Source organism: Ipomoea triloba, chromosome 12 (genome assembly GCF_003576645.1).
Source record: "Ipomoea triloba cultivar NCNSP0323 chromosome 12, ASM357664v1".
Classification (NCBI taxonomy): Eukaryota; Viridiplantae; Streptophyta; class Magnoliopsida; order Solanales; family Convolvulaceae; genus Ipomoea; species Ipomoea triloba.
In genome coordinates, this window is record NC_044927.1 from 23,911,565 (window position 1) to 23,924,567 (window position 13,003).

Sequence of the window (13,003 nt, forward strand, 5' to 3'; positions counted from 1 at the left end):
GAATTACAAATTATAGATCTCTAACTAATAGTGAGAGCACAGATATTGGTACGTTGTGAGAGAAGAGTCATTTCTCATCATTATATAGTGGAGGATAAACATAATATGGAAGATTTTTCAAAAGGAAAGTATAATTAATTTTAATTTTATGTAAATATAGATGATTGACATGTAAAAATTTTACTACAATATTATATAATTTTTTCATTCTAATATAGTTAATTACATGTCAATTATATAAATATATATAGATATATAGATATAGATATAGATTATCATATCACTAATCACCAATCACCAATTAATTAATTAATATCAACATCAATCTATATAAATATAAATATTAATATATAACAATATTACCATATCACTAATCACCAATCACCAATTAATTAATTAATTAATATATATATATATATATATATATATATATATATTAATTAATATTAATATATAACAATATTACCATATCACTAATCACCAATCACCAATTAATTATTCTTTTTTAAAATAATCACCAATTAATTAATTAATATTAGTATATATTAATATATTAATATTACGAATAATACCATATACCATATTATCAATTATCAATTATATATCACCAATCACCCATCACCCATTAATATTAACAATATTACCATATTATCATATTATCATTATCATATATTACCATAATTATATTATAGGATGGATAATTAATAAAATAATAAAATAATAAATAAACAAAATAAATGATTTTATCAAAATACCCCTAAGTTTTGGGGGGAAAATTTGAGAGGAGGAAATTGTTTTTATATATAGTATAGATTTCTTCGAGGTGAATCTTTTGAGGTTAGTTTTGAAATTATTTTGAGTCTATGAACGTTAATTTTGAAATTATTGTTGTAACGTATGAAAAAAATAAAGAATAAATTCAACATAAATCTAGACTAAAATTATTCGAATGATATATATTAGGAAAAAAAAAACAATGGTCAACAATAGTTATAATATAAGATAATCATGGTGGTGTGTAATCCATCTAATATGTACAAGTGTTAGCTTACTTGTGTATGTCATGAACGTCACGATACAAATTCTAGGGTGGGGGTGGGAAGATATAGAATTAGTGCAAAACACCATTAATGTTATTACTTGTGTGTGTGTGTATGCATGGGCCATATATTGTATAATTACTTGTCCTGCATGATTGAACCTACTAAATGTTAAAACTTAAATTCCTCACATGTAGTCAAGTTAAAATATGCTTCTAGCCGCAATAATGGGGTTCAATTTACCCTTCATAGGCAAAAAAACTTGAGTTATAAAAAAAATGTTATCTTTTAATTGATATTATTGTAAGGATTTACATGAATAATATAATAAACTTAATATATTCTGAGAAACAGTGGGCATAAATGAGACAATCGTTGTGCATGGACATTTAGTAAGTACCAACATTAGTTTCGCCATGGATGTTAGTTACTCTTTAATTTCTTTTAAAGCCAACAATTTTCATTTGGACGGTTAAACTTACATACGTTTCAAACAATCATACCTGAAATTCTGATGTGTCGTCAGTTTTCTCTTGTGAACATTTTCTTAAACTATGTGATTATCGAGATAATTACGCCCTGATTTAACAATTTAATTTCTCTAATTCACATGGAATACCGATATACCATGCCATTAAGCAGCCAACAACTCATGCATTATATATATTCATTCCAATGAACAAAACAACTGATCATCCTAACCTGACCTAGTTAAATCAATCACTGGTCTACTTATATAGCAATCTTACCTTGAATCTAATTATCTTAAAAATAAGATTCTGAAAATAATACTCCATATTATCAGTTACTCGATTAAAATATAACATGTATGTGATAAGCGTCACAACTTTTAACAATTTATGAAATGATGATAATTACATGTAAAATGAATAGATGGGTGGGTAAAAAAATGTGACTGAAATAACAGTACAATAAAAAAAAATTGCGTGTAAGATCAAAAGTACGAGTACTATAAATAGGCCGTGCCAGCGCCAACTCTTGTGATTCGATCACATCAGAGCTGAAGCAGAGAATTAACCATGGCGGCTTCACGGGAAGTGTACACCATGAAAGAGTTCATGGAGATCATATCCATTCAAGAGCAGACCTGTTTCCAGAAATCGCGATACGAGCAGTCCCGCCGGCAGAAGCGGAAGCAGAAGGAGGAGGTTGATGATGACGACGAGGAGGTCGAGCATCCTTTGGTTACTGAGATGTTCGGCGAACTTTATTTCAGAGAGTCGCCGACTTCTACGCTGGAAGGCCTCTTCTCTCCTCCGCGAATTGGCTTTCCTGCCGCCGCGCCGGAACCCCCCGCGGCGGAAGAGGTGCCGTCCGAGGAGACGACGAAGGCGGCGCGTGATGACGGCGGCTCTGATGATCGTGGAAATGGGAAGGAGGATCAGACTCCAGAATTGGGTTCACCGGCGGCTCCAAATTAATGTATGTATGCACAAATCGTTAACAATGTTGTTACCCCTATTGCACCAGGTACTAGGTACCAGGTTGGGCGTATAGTTTGATTTGTAAGTTTCGATTTTCAGGACAACTAAATTACTTATGTTTTAACTTTACATGTGAATTGATTTGTTTGTTTGTTTAGGGAAGAAATGACATGGATGCAAATGGTGGGAGGTATCCATGAATGGATTGAAATATTCTATGTTTACTGTTATTGTTATTGTTGTTATTGTCGTCTTCGTCAGAAGCTAAGGTTGATGTATATGTAGCTTAGTATGGAGGACATTGTCAACCTCGTTCATGTTGTTCATTATTGTGGGTTATGCTCTTAATCTTTAATATAATGTTTCTTTTCTTTTAATTTTTTTTTTACTTAATTCCTCATTGCCTTTTCAATTATGTTGTGGTCGGATAGCATCACTGTTATTTTCTATAAGAAAAGTTTCCAGTTTAAGAAAGTAAAACAAATAAAAATGAAAAGTTTCTTGTTCAGGAGAGTTAAAAAAAATAGTAAAGTAAAGAAAAAAAAAGAAAAAGAAAAAGAAAAAAGAATCAGTTCCATTGCAATCCATAACCTCTCATATCAGAGAGACCAACATCCTATTTTTTTTTTGACCTTTCATTTAAGGGAGGCCACTACATGCCATTTGAGCACAAGGTGCTTGGCTACCAACATCCTATTTAATCTAATTTATATTCTTTGTTATTAAATTTTTATTTTATATCAATGTGGAATGTTTGAATTGATTTTAAAATAATTAAATTGATTTAAGTGATAATTGTTATTTATTTATTTTTGAATAAAAGTGAGATGTGCGAGCATATGTCCGAGTATACAAGTTCCAATGAGACTTGACTATATTATTATCATATCACGAGATATATAACTAATGATGCATTGATATATAGTAGAGACTGGTTATACCCTACATGTTTAGTTCTATATTTTGAATGAAACTAACTAAGACATTACTAGATTAGTCTCATCATATCGCGAATGTGAATACAAAGTGTAGTATGGAAAAATATGTTATTTTTACTTAAAATGCATTGGAATTTTTTGTATGTATTATATTTGACTATTTGAGTTTATAAAGAAGTAAAAGTGGTTGTGAATATGTACAAATTACAGTAATGTGGTGCCGGGACATATTTTGAAATATATTGTTTGAACGTAACGTAATTACCCGATTAAGAGCAATTAAATGCTGAAATTTGGGGTATATATTGTAATTTAGTAAGAAATATACATTTATAGCAAATGTGAATTTATTATGCTGATGTATTGATGTCTGTTCATACCATATATAGATGTGTCTCCAAAAGGAAATTAAAATGCATAATTAACATCACCCAAATGGGGGAACCCAACTTCCATTCAATGGATGCATCAATGCATCATTTTTATTTTTTGGAAAATGTCAAAATGGTCACTTAATTGTAACAAAATAGTTTAATTACTAATTACACCTTTAAATTGAACAACAGAAAGAAAGAAAGAAAACTTAATCGAATGTAACCGAGCCTGGTTAACTGGAACACGGTTACCCGAAACAAAAAAGACGGAGGACTGGGAATAAAATCTATGCGAAGCATGAACATGGCGCTGCCGGTGGTGGATGGTTTTGTGTTGTTTGCCGGAACTTCGCCGGACGATCGCCGGAGTTGGCCGGAATTTTTGGTGACCTGCAATTATAGGTCACAAATAGGTTAAAGTGTCTATTTGCCCCAAAATAACAAGTTCGGGGGCCTAATTGAAGCTTTTTATTATTCGAGGGCCTAATTGCACAATTGATTATAGTTTGAGGGTCTATTTGACCCTTATCCCAAATTTTTATTTATTATTTTTTTTTATGGGGCTCCCTAAATAAGTTATCAACATTAGCTTAGATAATAAATATTTATTCCATAATAATTAAAAGATTAGTGTAGGAATTGTGTTTCCTTCATAGCCAAACAAGTGAAGCAATAGTGAAATACTTCTCCAGGGAGATAGGATAAATATATTTATAATAGCTAGGGAAAACAAAATCAGAGTGGCGCAGCGGAAGCGTGGTGGGCCCATAACCCACAGGTCCCAGGATCGAAACTTGGCTTTGATAAAGTGGTTTCTGACTATTATTTAAAATACTTCTTTCTTTATAGATATACATAGTGTTTTCACTACATAAAGATCAATAGGGGATGTAGCTCAAATGGTAGAGGCACAGGGTTCGATCCCCCGCATCTCCAAATTGCTTTTCTTAGCTGAAAGATTAAATTACTGCGGAGTAGTTTACAAAGAAAGAAAGACATGTTATTGATTCACTAATTAGTCAAACTGACGAGCCATATAACTTTACTTATCTTCAATTAAATGTGGAAATGTGGAAGAGTTACTTATTAGTCAAGTTGACGAACTATACAACTTTATTTTTTATCAATCAAATGAAAAAAAAAACTCGTGCACAAAGTGTATAAATAGGAGTGTGGACCATAAGTAAAAGTATATTATATATGTACATAAATTACATTATTCTGTATACTATCAAATAATGTATATTCAGTACATAAATAATGTACTTTTAATATATTAAAAATTTATCTTGTATTCAAATAAAGTACATTATTTAAGAAATAAAAATATTTTTTTAGGGAAAATGTCACTTTTTCTTCCTATGTTATATGCTTATTGCACTTTTCCCCCCTGTGTTATTAAAGTGCCAGTTTTCTCCCTTGTAATGTTAAATTGACATTTTTGTCCTTAAAATAACTATTTCATTTATTTTTATTCTCCAATCAATTGTTACTAATATGTATGAAAGATCACGGTTCGATACGAACCTAATCGAACACTGTAGCAATTAAACATAAATAGTATAGACGGTTACGGTTACGATTCAGAATCGAAAAAATAAAATAAAATAATTGTTAAATTTAGACTATTTTTAAATAAGAAATAAAATTATAAAAATAAATACATAAGTTTTGATTGGCGGTTTAAAATCGAAATTGGAACCGAACCGTACCGATTTATCAAAATAAGTGTTTGATTATTTTCACTATATATGACTGTGGTTAAGTTCCGGTTCACGGTTCAACAATTATTTAATTTTAAATTTTTCGGTTATGAATCGTAACCATAACCGTCCATACTATTTCGATATGATTGCTACAGTATTTGGTTAGGTTCGAACCGAATCGTGATCATCCATACATATAAATAATAATTTGTTGGAGAAGAAAAATAAATGAAATAATTATTTTTAAGGGTAACAATGATAATTTAACATTTCAGCGGGGAAAAGTGCCACTTTAATAATACAAGAGAAAAAAGTGCTATATGCACATAACATAGAGGGAAAAAGTGTCATTTTCCCTTTTTTTTTATTAGTAGTATATAGATTTATTCTTTGAATGTATTGATACCTTATGTATTAAGTCTACTCCCTTATTATCAAAAATAGATCAATTTCAATGCTATTTCTTATAGCATTCAATAACTTTTGACAGCACATTGAGCAACAAGGTTTTTCTATTTATTTTTATTAACTTAACATAGATTTTAGCTAGTTTGACATTGTGTTAAAGACAGAAATATTAGAGATTTAATAAATTACAAAGTTTCAAATTACAAATTTTAAAATATTTTCTTATATACAATGTTCGTCATTTAACACTCTTAGTCATTATTTTTATCACATATCAAAATTTTAAAAATTAAGTTTTAAAATATTTACAAGCTCTGTAAGTATTGGTATTCCTATTTATTTATTTATTTATTTGTCGTTTTTTCTACTGGCATAAGAGACCAATTAATCTACTAACATTCATGAAGTATATTTTTCTTGGCAATTATTGCTAACTTGCATTTTCTTTTTTTAACTAAAACGAAAATTGTGAGAATTAATGATTTTGATGGAGCTTTTTACCCAAGTAATGCCAAAACTAAATTTGTGAAGAAGAAACATGTAGATGCAGATGAAGGAAGCCATGGAATAATAAAAATAAAGCATAGACAGCAATTGAGATCAATTTTTGCTCTGTAATGAAACAATATATATGATTAATTTGTTTTTTTTAAGAATATCTACCATTAACATAATTAATATCTAAAAACACCATAAATTACAAATATTCAAATAAACAAATAAAAATATTTGCTTGTAGAGATTATCACTATGAATGAAATAAAAAGCATTCTAACAAAAATACACGAACACCATACACAATTTTAGAAAGTCAAATCTTCAATGCTAAGATGTCTCTTAATCTCACTACTTGCTATAAATGTTTAACGAATTGAATCAAAATGGATGTATATATTACCTTGATGGCGACAAAAAATTAAAGAATACTAAGATGTCTCTTCATCACTGCGTGTTGAGGAATGTAATATAATATATATATATATATATATATATATATATATATATATATATAAAGTATTTGTGAATGATCTAAATAACTATATAATTATGCTAAAATGTGCAACAAATGTTTTCAGTGATGAGTTAAGAGCATCTACACCAATGCATATTTGGTGGTTTTTGGTACAGTACATATACACATGGCACGAGAGAGAGAGGGGACGGGGAAGCATCTGCAAATATGGGAAGCATAACACAGTAAAACCTGACAACCTAATTTTAAAATCATCAGCTGCTGTACGTGCACAACAGCCGCCCATGCAAGTGCGCCTGACGCATGTGATTTTTATTTAATTTTTAAAATATTAGATTTGTTTTATTTTTTATCCCTCTCATTTTTTCTTTCATAATCACACTTACAAACACTTCTCAAAAGCTGCGAAAAAACTCCGTTGATAAGGATGCTCTAAGTGAAAGGCCTAGAGTTCAAGTATTGTTAACAACGGTCAAGGGATTTGATGGTGGAGATAATTATACGGGTTGGCTCATGTAATCCACACGGGTTATATGTGCCAGGTTGAAAACAGGTTGGCTTGAAAATTCTTCAACCAGCTCGTCTAAAATACGGGTTAAATGGACTATTTTGGCAGCTTTATGAATTAACGCAAATTTTACTGTGGACCGCACATCAAAATGACGTCGTTTTGATTAATGAAAACAGACAGATGAAATGGCCTCCATTCCGCGCAACTGCAGTTCCCTTTCAACATAACTGCAGTATCAGTTAAACGTAACTGTAATATCATTTGAGAGGAATTTTAGTATCAGTTAGGAAGATTTACGGGAGCTGTTTCTCCCACTTATTGAAACGACGTCATTTTGTGATAATGGTCCACAATACTGATGAATTAAAGTGCAGGGGCTGAAGTTGTATTATAAGTAAAAACCAGGTTCAAAACTGAAAATTGAAAATTTAGGCGAAACCATATCAACTGAATCCAGCACCATTGCTAGTGTTGAAGTTAGCGGAGCGGAGTAGAGTGGAGTGATATCATCCATCAATGGATATTTTCTCCCTATCTTCCACCGCACATTACTCACAACAGCCACACTTCTCAGCCGCCATTCTCCCCGGAAAAACCCTAACTACCGCCCCCATTCTCTCCTTCAACCTCCCTCCGGACTCCCCTCACAATTCCCGTTCAATCGCTTCTTCATCCTCCACCAGGCCGCGCCGCCCCGCCATTAACAACCCCCCAACAACCTCCAATCACAAGGGCTCTAAATTCCCAAAAAACCCCCTTAAGAATCTCATTAATTCCACTCCACCCCCTCCCACTATCCCCTCTCCTTCGCCTCAGAGCCTGACAAGCAAGCTCTGGTTGTCCAGTAAACTCAACCCACCCCCACCCCCGCCGCCGCCCCAGCCGACAGTTATAGAGGAAGGTGAAAATGATGTTTTGGAGAATTCAGAAAGTTCGGGGCCGGAAGAAATGGAGCCCAGAGTTGAAATTAGGGAGCAAGGAAAGATCTTTGTGGGGAATCTTCCACTGTGGATCAAGAAAAATGAGGTTGCGGAGTTCTTTAGGCAGTTTGGGCCTATCAAAAATGTAATTTTGATAAAAGGGCACCATGTAACTGACAGAAATATGGGGTTTGGATTTGTGATATATGGAGGGCCCATGGCTGAGAAGGCGGCATTGAAGGCGGTGGAGTTCGATGGGATTGAGTTTCATGGGAGGGTGTTGACTGTCAAGTTGGACGATGGAAGGAGATTGAAAGCCAAAAGAGAGGAGAGAAAGAGGTGGGTGGAGGGGAAAGATGAGGATGAGTATAGGTCCAAGTGGCATGAAGAGAGAGAGGGTTCCAGAAGGGAGTTCAGGAAGGTTTTAGAATCACACCCAGAAAATTGGCAAGCAGTAGTACAAGCTTTTGAGAGAATCAAAAAGGTATTCTGCTCCTAAATCTGCTAGCTTTACTTGGTCATCTGGAAATTGAACATGCCAAATGCTTATAAGAAAGAATAAAGAAGAATCAATTGATAACTACTTAATATGAGACTATGGGCATAGTGCATTTCAGTATATTATGTTGCTGTGCTTTTGCAAGGGGAAGAATTGATCTCAGGGTCCTTTAACTGGTTTGTAGTTAATGGAACAGTAGTGAATTTTGGTTCTCGGTTGATCATATGATTTTGGGTCATTTTAATTGTATAAATGATTGTACTCTCTGTAGCCATCCAGGAAGGAGTTTGGTTTGATGGTGAACTATTATGCTAGGCGTGGGGACATGCATCGGGCACGGGAAACCTTTGAGAAGATGCGTGCTAGGGGAATAGAGCCAACATCTCATGTATATACCAAGTTAGTTCCCCTGATATACTGTGGCTACAGTTAATATACTATCCCTACTTCCAAAAAATGTTACTAAGCTGGTACTTGACTGAGTTCATAGACTAATGTTGAATACATGCTCATGTAAGCATTCTTCTATCATTTTTTTTTTATGTGGAGCAATACCTAGAGCATGTTTCTAATTTACATAATCACATTGAACTCAATGTTTGTTCCTCTGCTTCAATTCTAAGTGTTCTTCTATACATTTGACAATTTTGCAACTTCCATAGCCATGAAATGATGGCTAAATATATGTAGTGTTAAATACTTGTGTTATATGTGTTCCGACATAAAGTGTAACCCCTTTTTTGCAGCCTGGTTCATGCTTATGCAGTGGGTAGAGACATGGAAGAAGCACTTAGTTGTGTGAGAAAAATGAAAGATGAAGGACTCGAAATGAGTTTGGTGACTTACAGTATTATTGTCAGTGGATTTGCTAAATTGGGCAATGTTGAGTAAGTAACTCCCACGCTTGAAGGCTTAAAGTGTCATACACAACCTTTTACCATTGCACACTTTAGAACTTTCAGGTGCATGTCCTGTAAGGTGTTATAAGTTGCTATGTTAACTCTCTTAGATTTTCTAATCTATTTAGTCAAGGACCTAGAATTTGATGTCGGATTGTGCTACTAGAAGCATCTGATTTTCAATTCTTCCAACACCAAATTTCTTACCTTTGAACTAATTTGTGAGATGCTTTTTTTGGAAAACCAACCATCTTCTCTGATCCTGTTCATGGAAGAGCTGCAGAGCGGTGGTTTCAAGAGGCTAAAGAAAAGCATATGACTTTAAATGCTATCATATATGGAAGCATAATCTATGCTAATTGGTACGCTATCCTTCATTTGAGGTTTCTTTTATTTATTTTCCAAATGGTAAATTTCATTATCCCTGGATCTGTTGCATTAATAAGATCATTCTGATAATTGTTGGCCTTTGCAAAAGTAGTTATGCTGCTTTTCTTTTTCTGTTGGAATTTATTTATTGTTATAATTTTTTGTGAAAATACAGCCAAACAGGTAATATGGATCGAGCTGAAGAGTTGGTCAGAGAGATGGAAGAAGATGGTATTGATGCTCCAATTGATATATATCACACAATGATGGATGGTTATACAATGAGTGGAAATGTAGAAAAATGTCTTATTGTGTTTGATAGACTTAAGGTATGAGTGCCTTTAGCAGAAACATGCAGAATCGATGCTGAATCTTGTGTAACTTGAAATTGTTTCGTCTGTTTTTGACCTGGTTTTTATATATATATATATATATATATATATATATATATTTGCCTTATATATATATATATATATTTGCCTTATATGAGTTCCTCTTTTGACCAAGGACATAGGAAAAGCTCTGTGTAGCACACTTCAGAACTTTTCTGGTGCAGCCATCTAACTAAAGCACACTGTAATTTCTACCAAACTCAACTAAGTATTAATTTCAATCTAATTGGTTTGGGGCACATAGAATCCAGTTTCAAATTCATTGTATGTAGAGTCCATTTCTTAGAGTCGTGATAAATTGTATGCTGGCTTTCAACTCTGACCCACCACAACTTTACTCTGGGCTTGGAACTTTCTATGTTCAGAGCTTCTCTTAGGCAGATTATCTGTGATTCCTATGATGGAATTAAAAATGTCCCATCAATGGCATATAAATTGTTCTGAACTTATTATTTGTAATTTTTTCTATAGGAATGTGGCTTTACACCATCAGTAATCAGTTATGGATGTCTCATTAATCTGTATACAAAGGTACTTTTCCCCTACTTCCCAATAATTTTATGTAAAATTGTCTTGTTCATTTTGCTTTCTTTTTATTTTATTTTATTTATTTTTTATTCCCTCTCTCACTAACATCCTACAAGATTTAGCTCAGTCCACCAGATAGAATGATATATGTAATGACAAAACTACTTTATTATAGATTTTGATCAATAAATAGTTAGCTAAATATGTTCATCGGGTTACCAGTGTGGGAGCCATGTGGTGCCCCTCAGTTACTGCCTCCTTTTATATGTTATAGGTGGGTGTAGTGTGTTGCCTGCAGCCTATTTACTTGACAAACTATAAAATCACGATTATCCCCATTGTTGTTGCCTGCACTATTTATCATTAATCAATAACCAGATATACAGTTTTTTGTTAATAACTAGATTTTTTGGTTTATGTTGTGCTTTTTTTTTGAATTTTTTCATTTCCATGTTAAACGGTTGCAGTTAGGTAAGGCTTCTAAAGCTTTGGAAGTCTGCGAAACGATGAAATTGGCAGGCATAAGACATAACATGAAGACTTATTCTATGTTGATCAATGGGTTCATAAATTTGAAGGATTGGGCAAATGCTTTTGCCATTTTTGAAGATGTGATAAAGGATGGCTTAAAACCAGATCTCGTGCTTTACAATAACATCATTAGAGCCTTCTGTGGGATGGGCAACATGGACCGTGCGATTTGTATAGTTGATGAAATGAAAAGGCAGAGGCTTAAGCCTAGTTCAAGGACGTATCTGCCCATCATTCATGCTTTTGCAAAAGCTGGAGAAGTACATAGAGCCCTCTGTACTTTGGAAATGATGAGGAGGAGTGGATGCATACCAACTGTGCACATGTTTAATGCTTTAATTCTTGGACTAGTTGAAAAGCGCCAGGTAAAGAAAAATTTTCGGTGTCAATCCTATGTTTCCATGAATAGAGCGTAAAAAACAGGTTTATATTTCTGTGTCTATCAACAAAGGGCACTAAGCATGGCATCTATGCTGCATAAACATGTGCCTGATGTATATATATATTTTTTTTGAGTACTACTGACTCTGTTACAATGTAGTATTTGTTCATAACTACTTTCTCAACCTACTGAAGCACAAAGAGTCAGCATCGTCTCCACTGAGGCTCGAACCCACCCCTTTCCATATGAAGGTGCAACCGGGTGCCACTAGACCACGAGGTCATTAGCCATTGTATACATGTTTGCATTCTTCCAAGTTACCTGGAATAATGCATTTGTGCACGTTAGAGTCTTCAAAGTGGGATCGATTTATTTTTCTTTTAATATCTGCAAGCATTCAGAGTTTCTTGAGGCAAACAATGGTAGATGTTTGAAGCAAATGCCCTGTAGTTGCATTGAACCGTCTTTTGTTTGTTTGTTTTTTCCTCTTTTCTGTCATACTCGACACAGATGGAGAAGGCTGTTGATATTTTGGACGAAATGTTGGTATCTGGAATTAGTCCTACTGAACACACATATACAACCATTATGCATGGTTATGCATCACTAGGTGATATTGGGAAAGCTTTTCAATATTTCACAAAACTTAAAGCTGAGGGACTGGAGGTTGATGTATATACATACGAGGCGTTGCTCAAGGCATGTTGCAAATCAGGGAGGATGCAAAGTGCTTTAGCAGTGACGAAAGAAATGAATGCTCAGAACATTCCCAGGAACACCTTTGTATACAACATATTAGTCGATGGGTAAGGACTAAGGAGTATATTACTTATCTTTGATATTGATTTCTCCATATTTATGTATTAGAGGGCTATCTAACAAGATCAGTATTTTGATGAGTCATGGGATACCAAAAAGAAAAAAATAATACATGTTGGCCATTCAAGAATAAATTAGGAATAGAAAAAGAGGAAAACAGCCTATTCTGTTTTTGTTTCTCTTTCTTTCATGCTTTGCTTATTATCCCTATTGTGGTTGCTTCCTCAGTTCTGTTTTTTTTTTTTTTTTTTTTTTTTTTTTTTTTTTTT

General features: G+C 33.4%; 2 protein-coding genes and 1 non-coding gene across 3 annotated transcripts in view; all 3 read left to right on the forward strand.

Moving 5' to 3' along the window:
• The first annotated feature begins 2,067 nt into the window (after positions 1-2,067).
• LOC115998318 lies at positions 2,068-2,772 on the forward strand. Its single transcript, XM_031237858.1, has 2 exons — positions 2,068-2,483; positions 2,644-2,772. The coding sequence occupies exon 1, from the start codon at positions 2,081-2,083 to the stop codon at positions 2,480-2,482; it is 402 nt and encodes a 133-aa protein (XP_031093718.1). The 5' UTR covers positions 2,068-2,080; the 3' UTR covers position 2,483; positions 2,644-2,772.
• A 1,759-nt stretch (positions 2,773-4,531) lies between these two features.
• TRNAM-CAU lies at positions 4,532-4,603 on the forward strand. Its single transcript has one exon. It is a non-coding gene; the product is annotated as a tRNA-Met (tRNA).
• A 3,247-nt stretch (positions 4,604-7,850) lies between these two features.
• LOC115999212 (pentatricopeptide repeat-containing protein At5g04810, chloroplastic-like) overlaps positions 7,851-13,003 on the forward strand; it is a 7,457-nt gene continuing 2,304 nt past the window's right edge. The window contains exons 1-8 of the mRNA XM_031239022.1: positions 7,851-8,799; positions 9,086-9,213; positions 9,561-9,701; positions 9,989-10,075; positions 10,258-10,411; positions 10,946-11,005; positions 11,470-11,898; positions 12,426-12,721. Coding sequence (XP_031094882.1) covers positions 7,912-8,799; positions 9,086-9,213; positions 9,561-9,701; positions 9,989-10,075; positions 10,258-10,411; positions 10,946-11,005; positions 11,470-11,898; positions 12,426-12,721 — 2,183 coding nt within the window. The 5' untranslated portion in view covers positions 7,851-7,911. The remainder of the gene's footprint in view (positions 8,800-9,085; positions 9,214-9,560; positions 9,702-9,988; positions 10,076-10,257; positions 10,412-10,945; positions 11,006-11,469; positions 11,899-12,425; positions 12,722-13,003) is intronic.

Bases quoted from the DNA above. Each gene is read 5' to 3' on its own strand.
- LOC115998318 (XM_031237858.1), top strand. From the start codon at position 2,081: ATGGCGGCTTCACGGGAAGTGTACACCATGAAAGAGTTCATGGAGATC.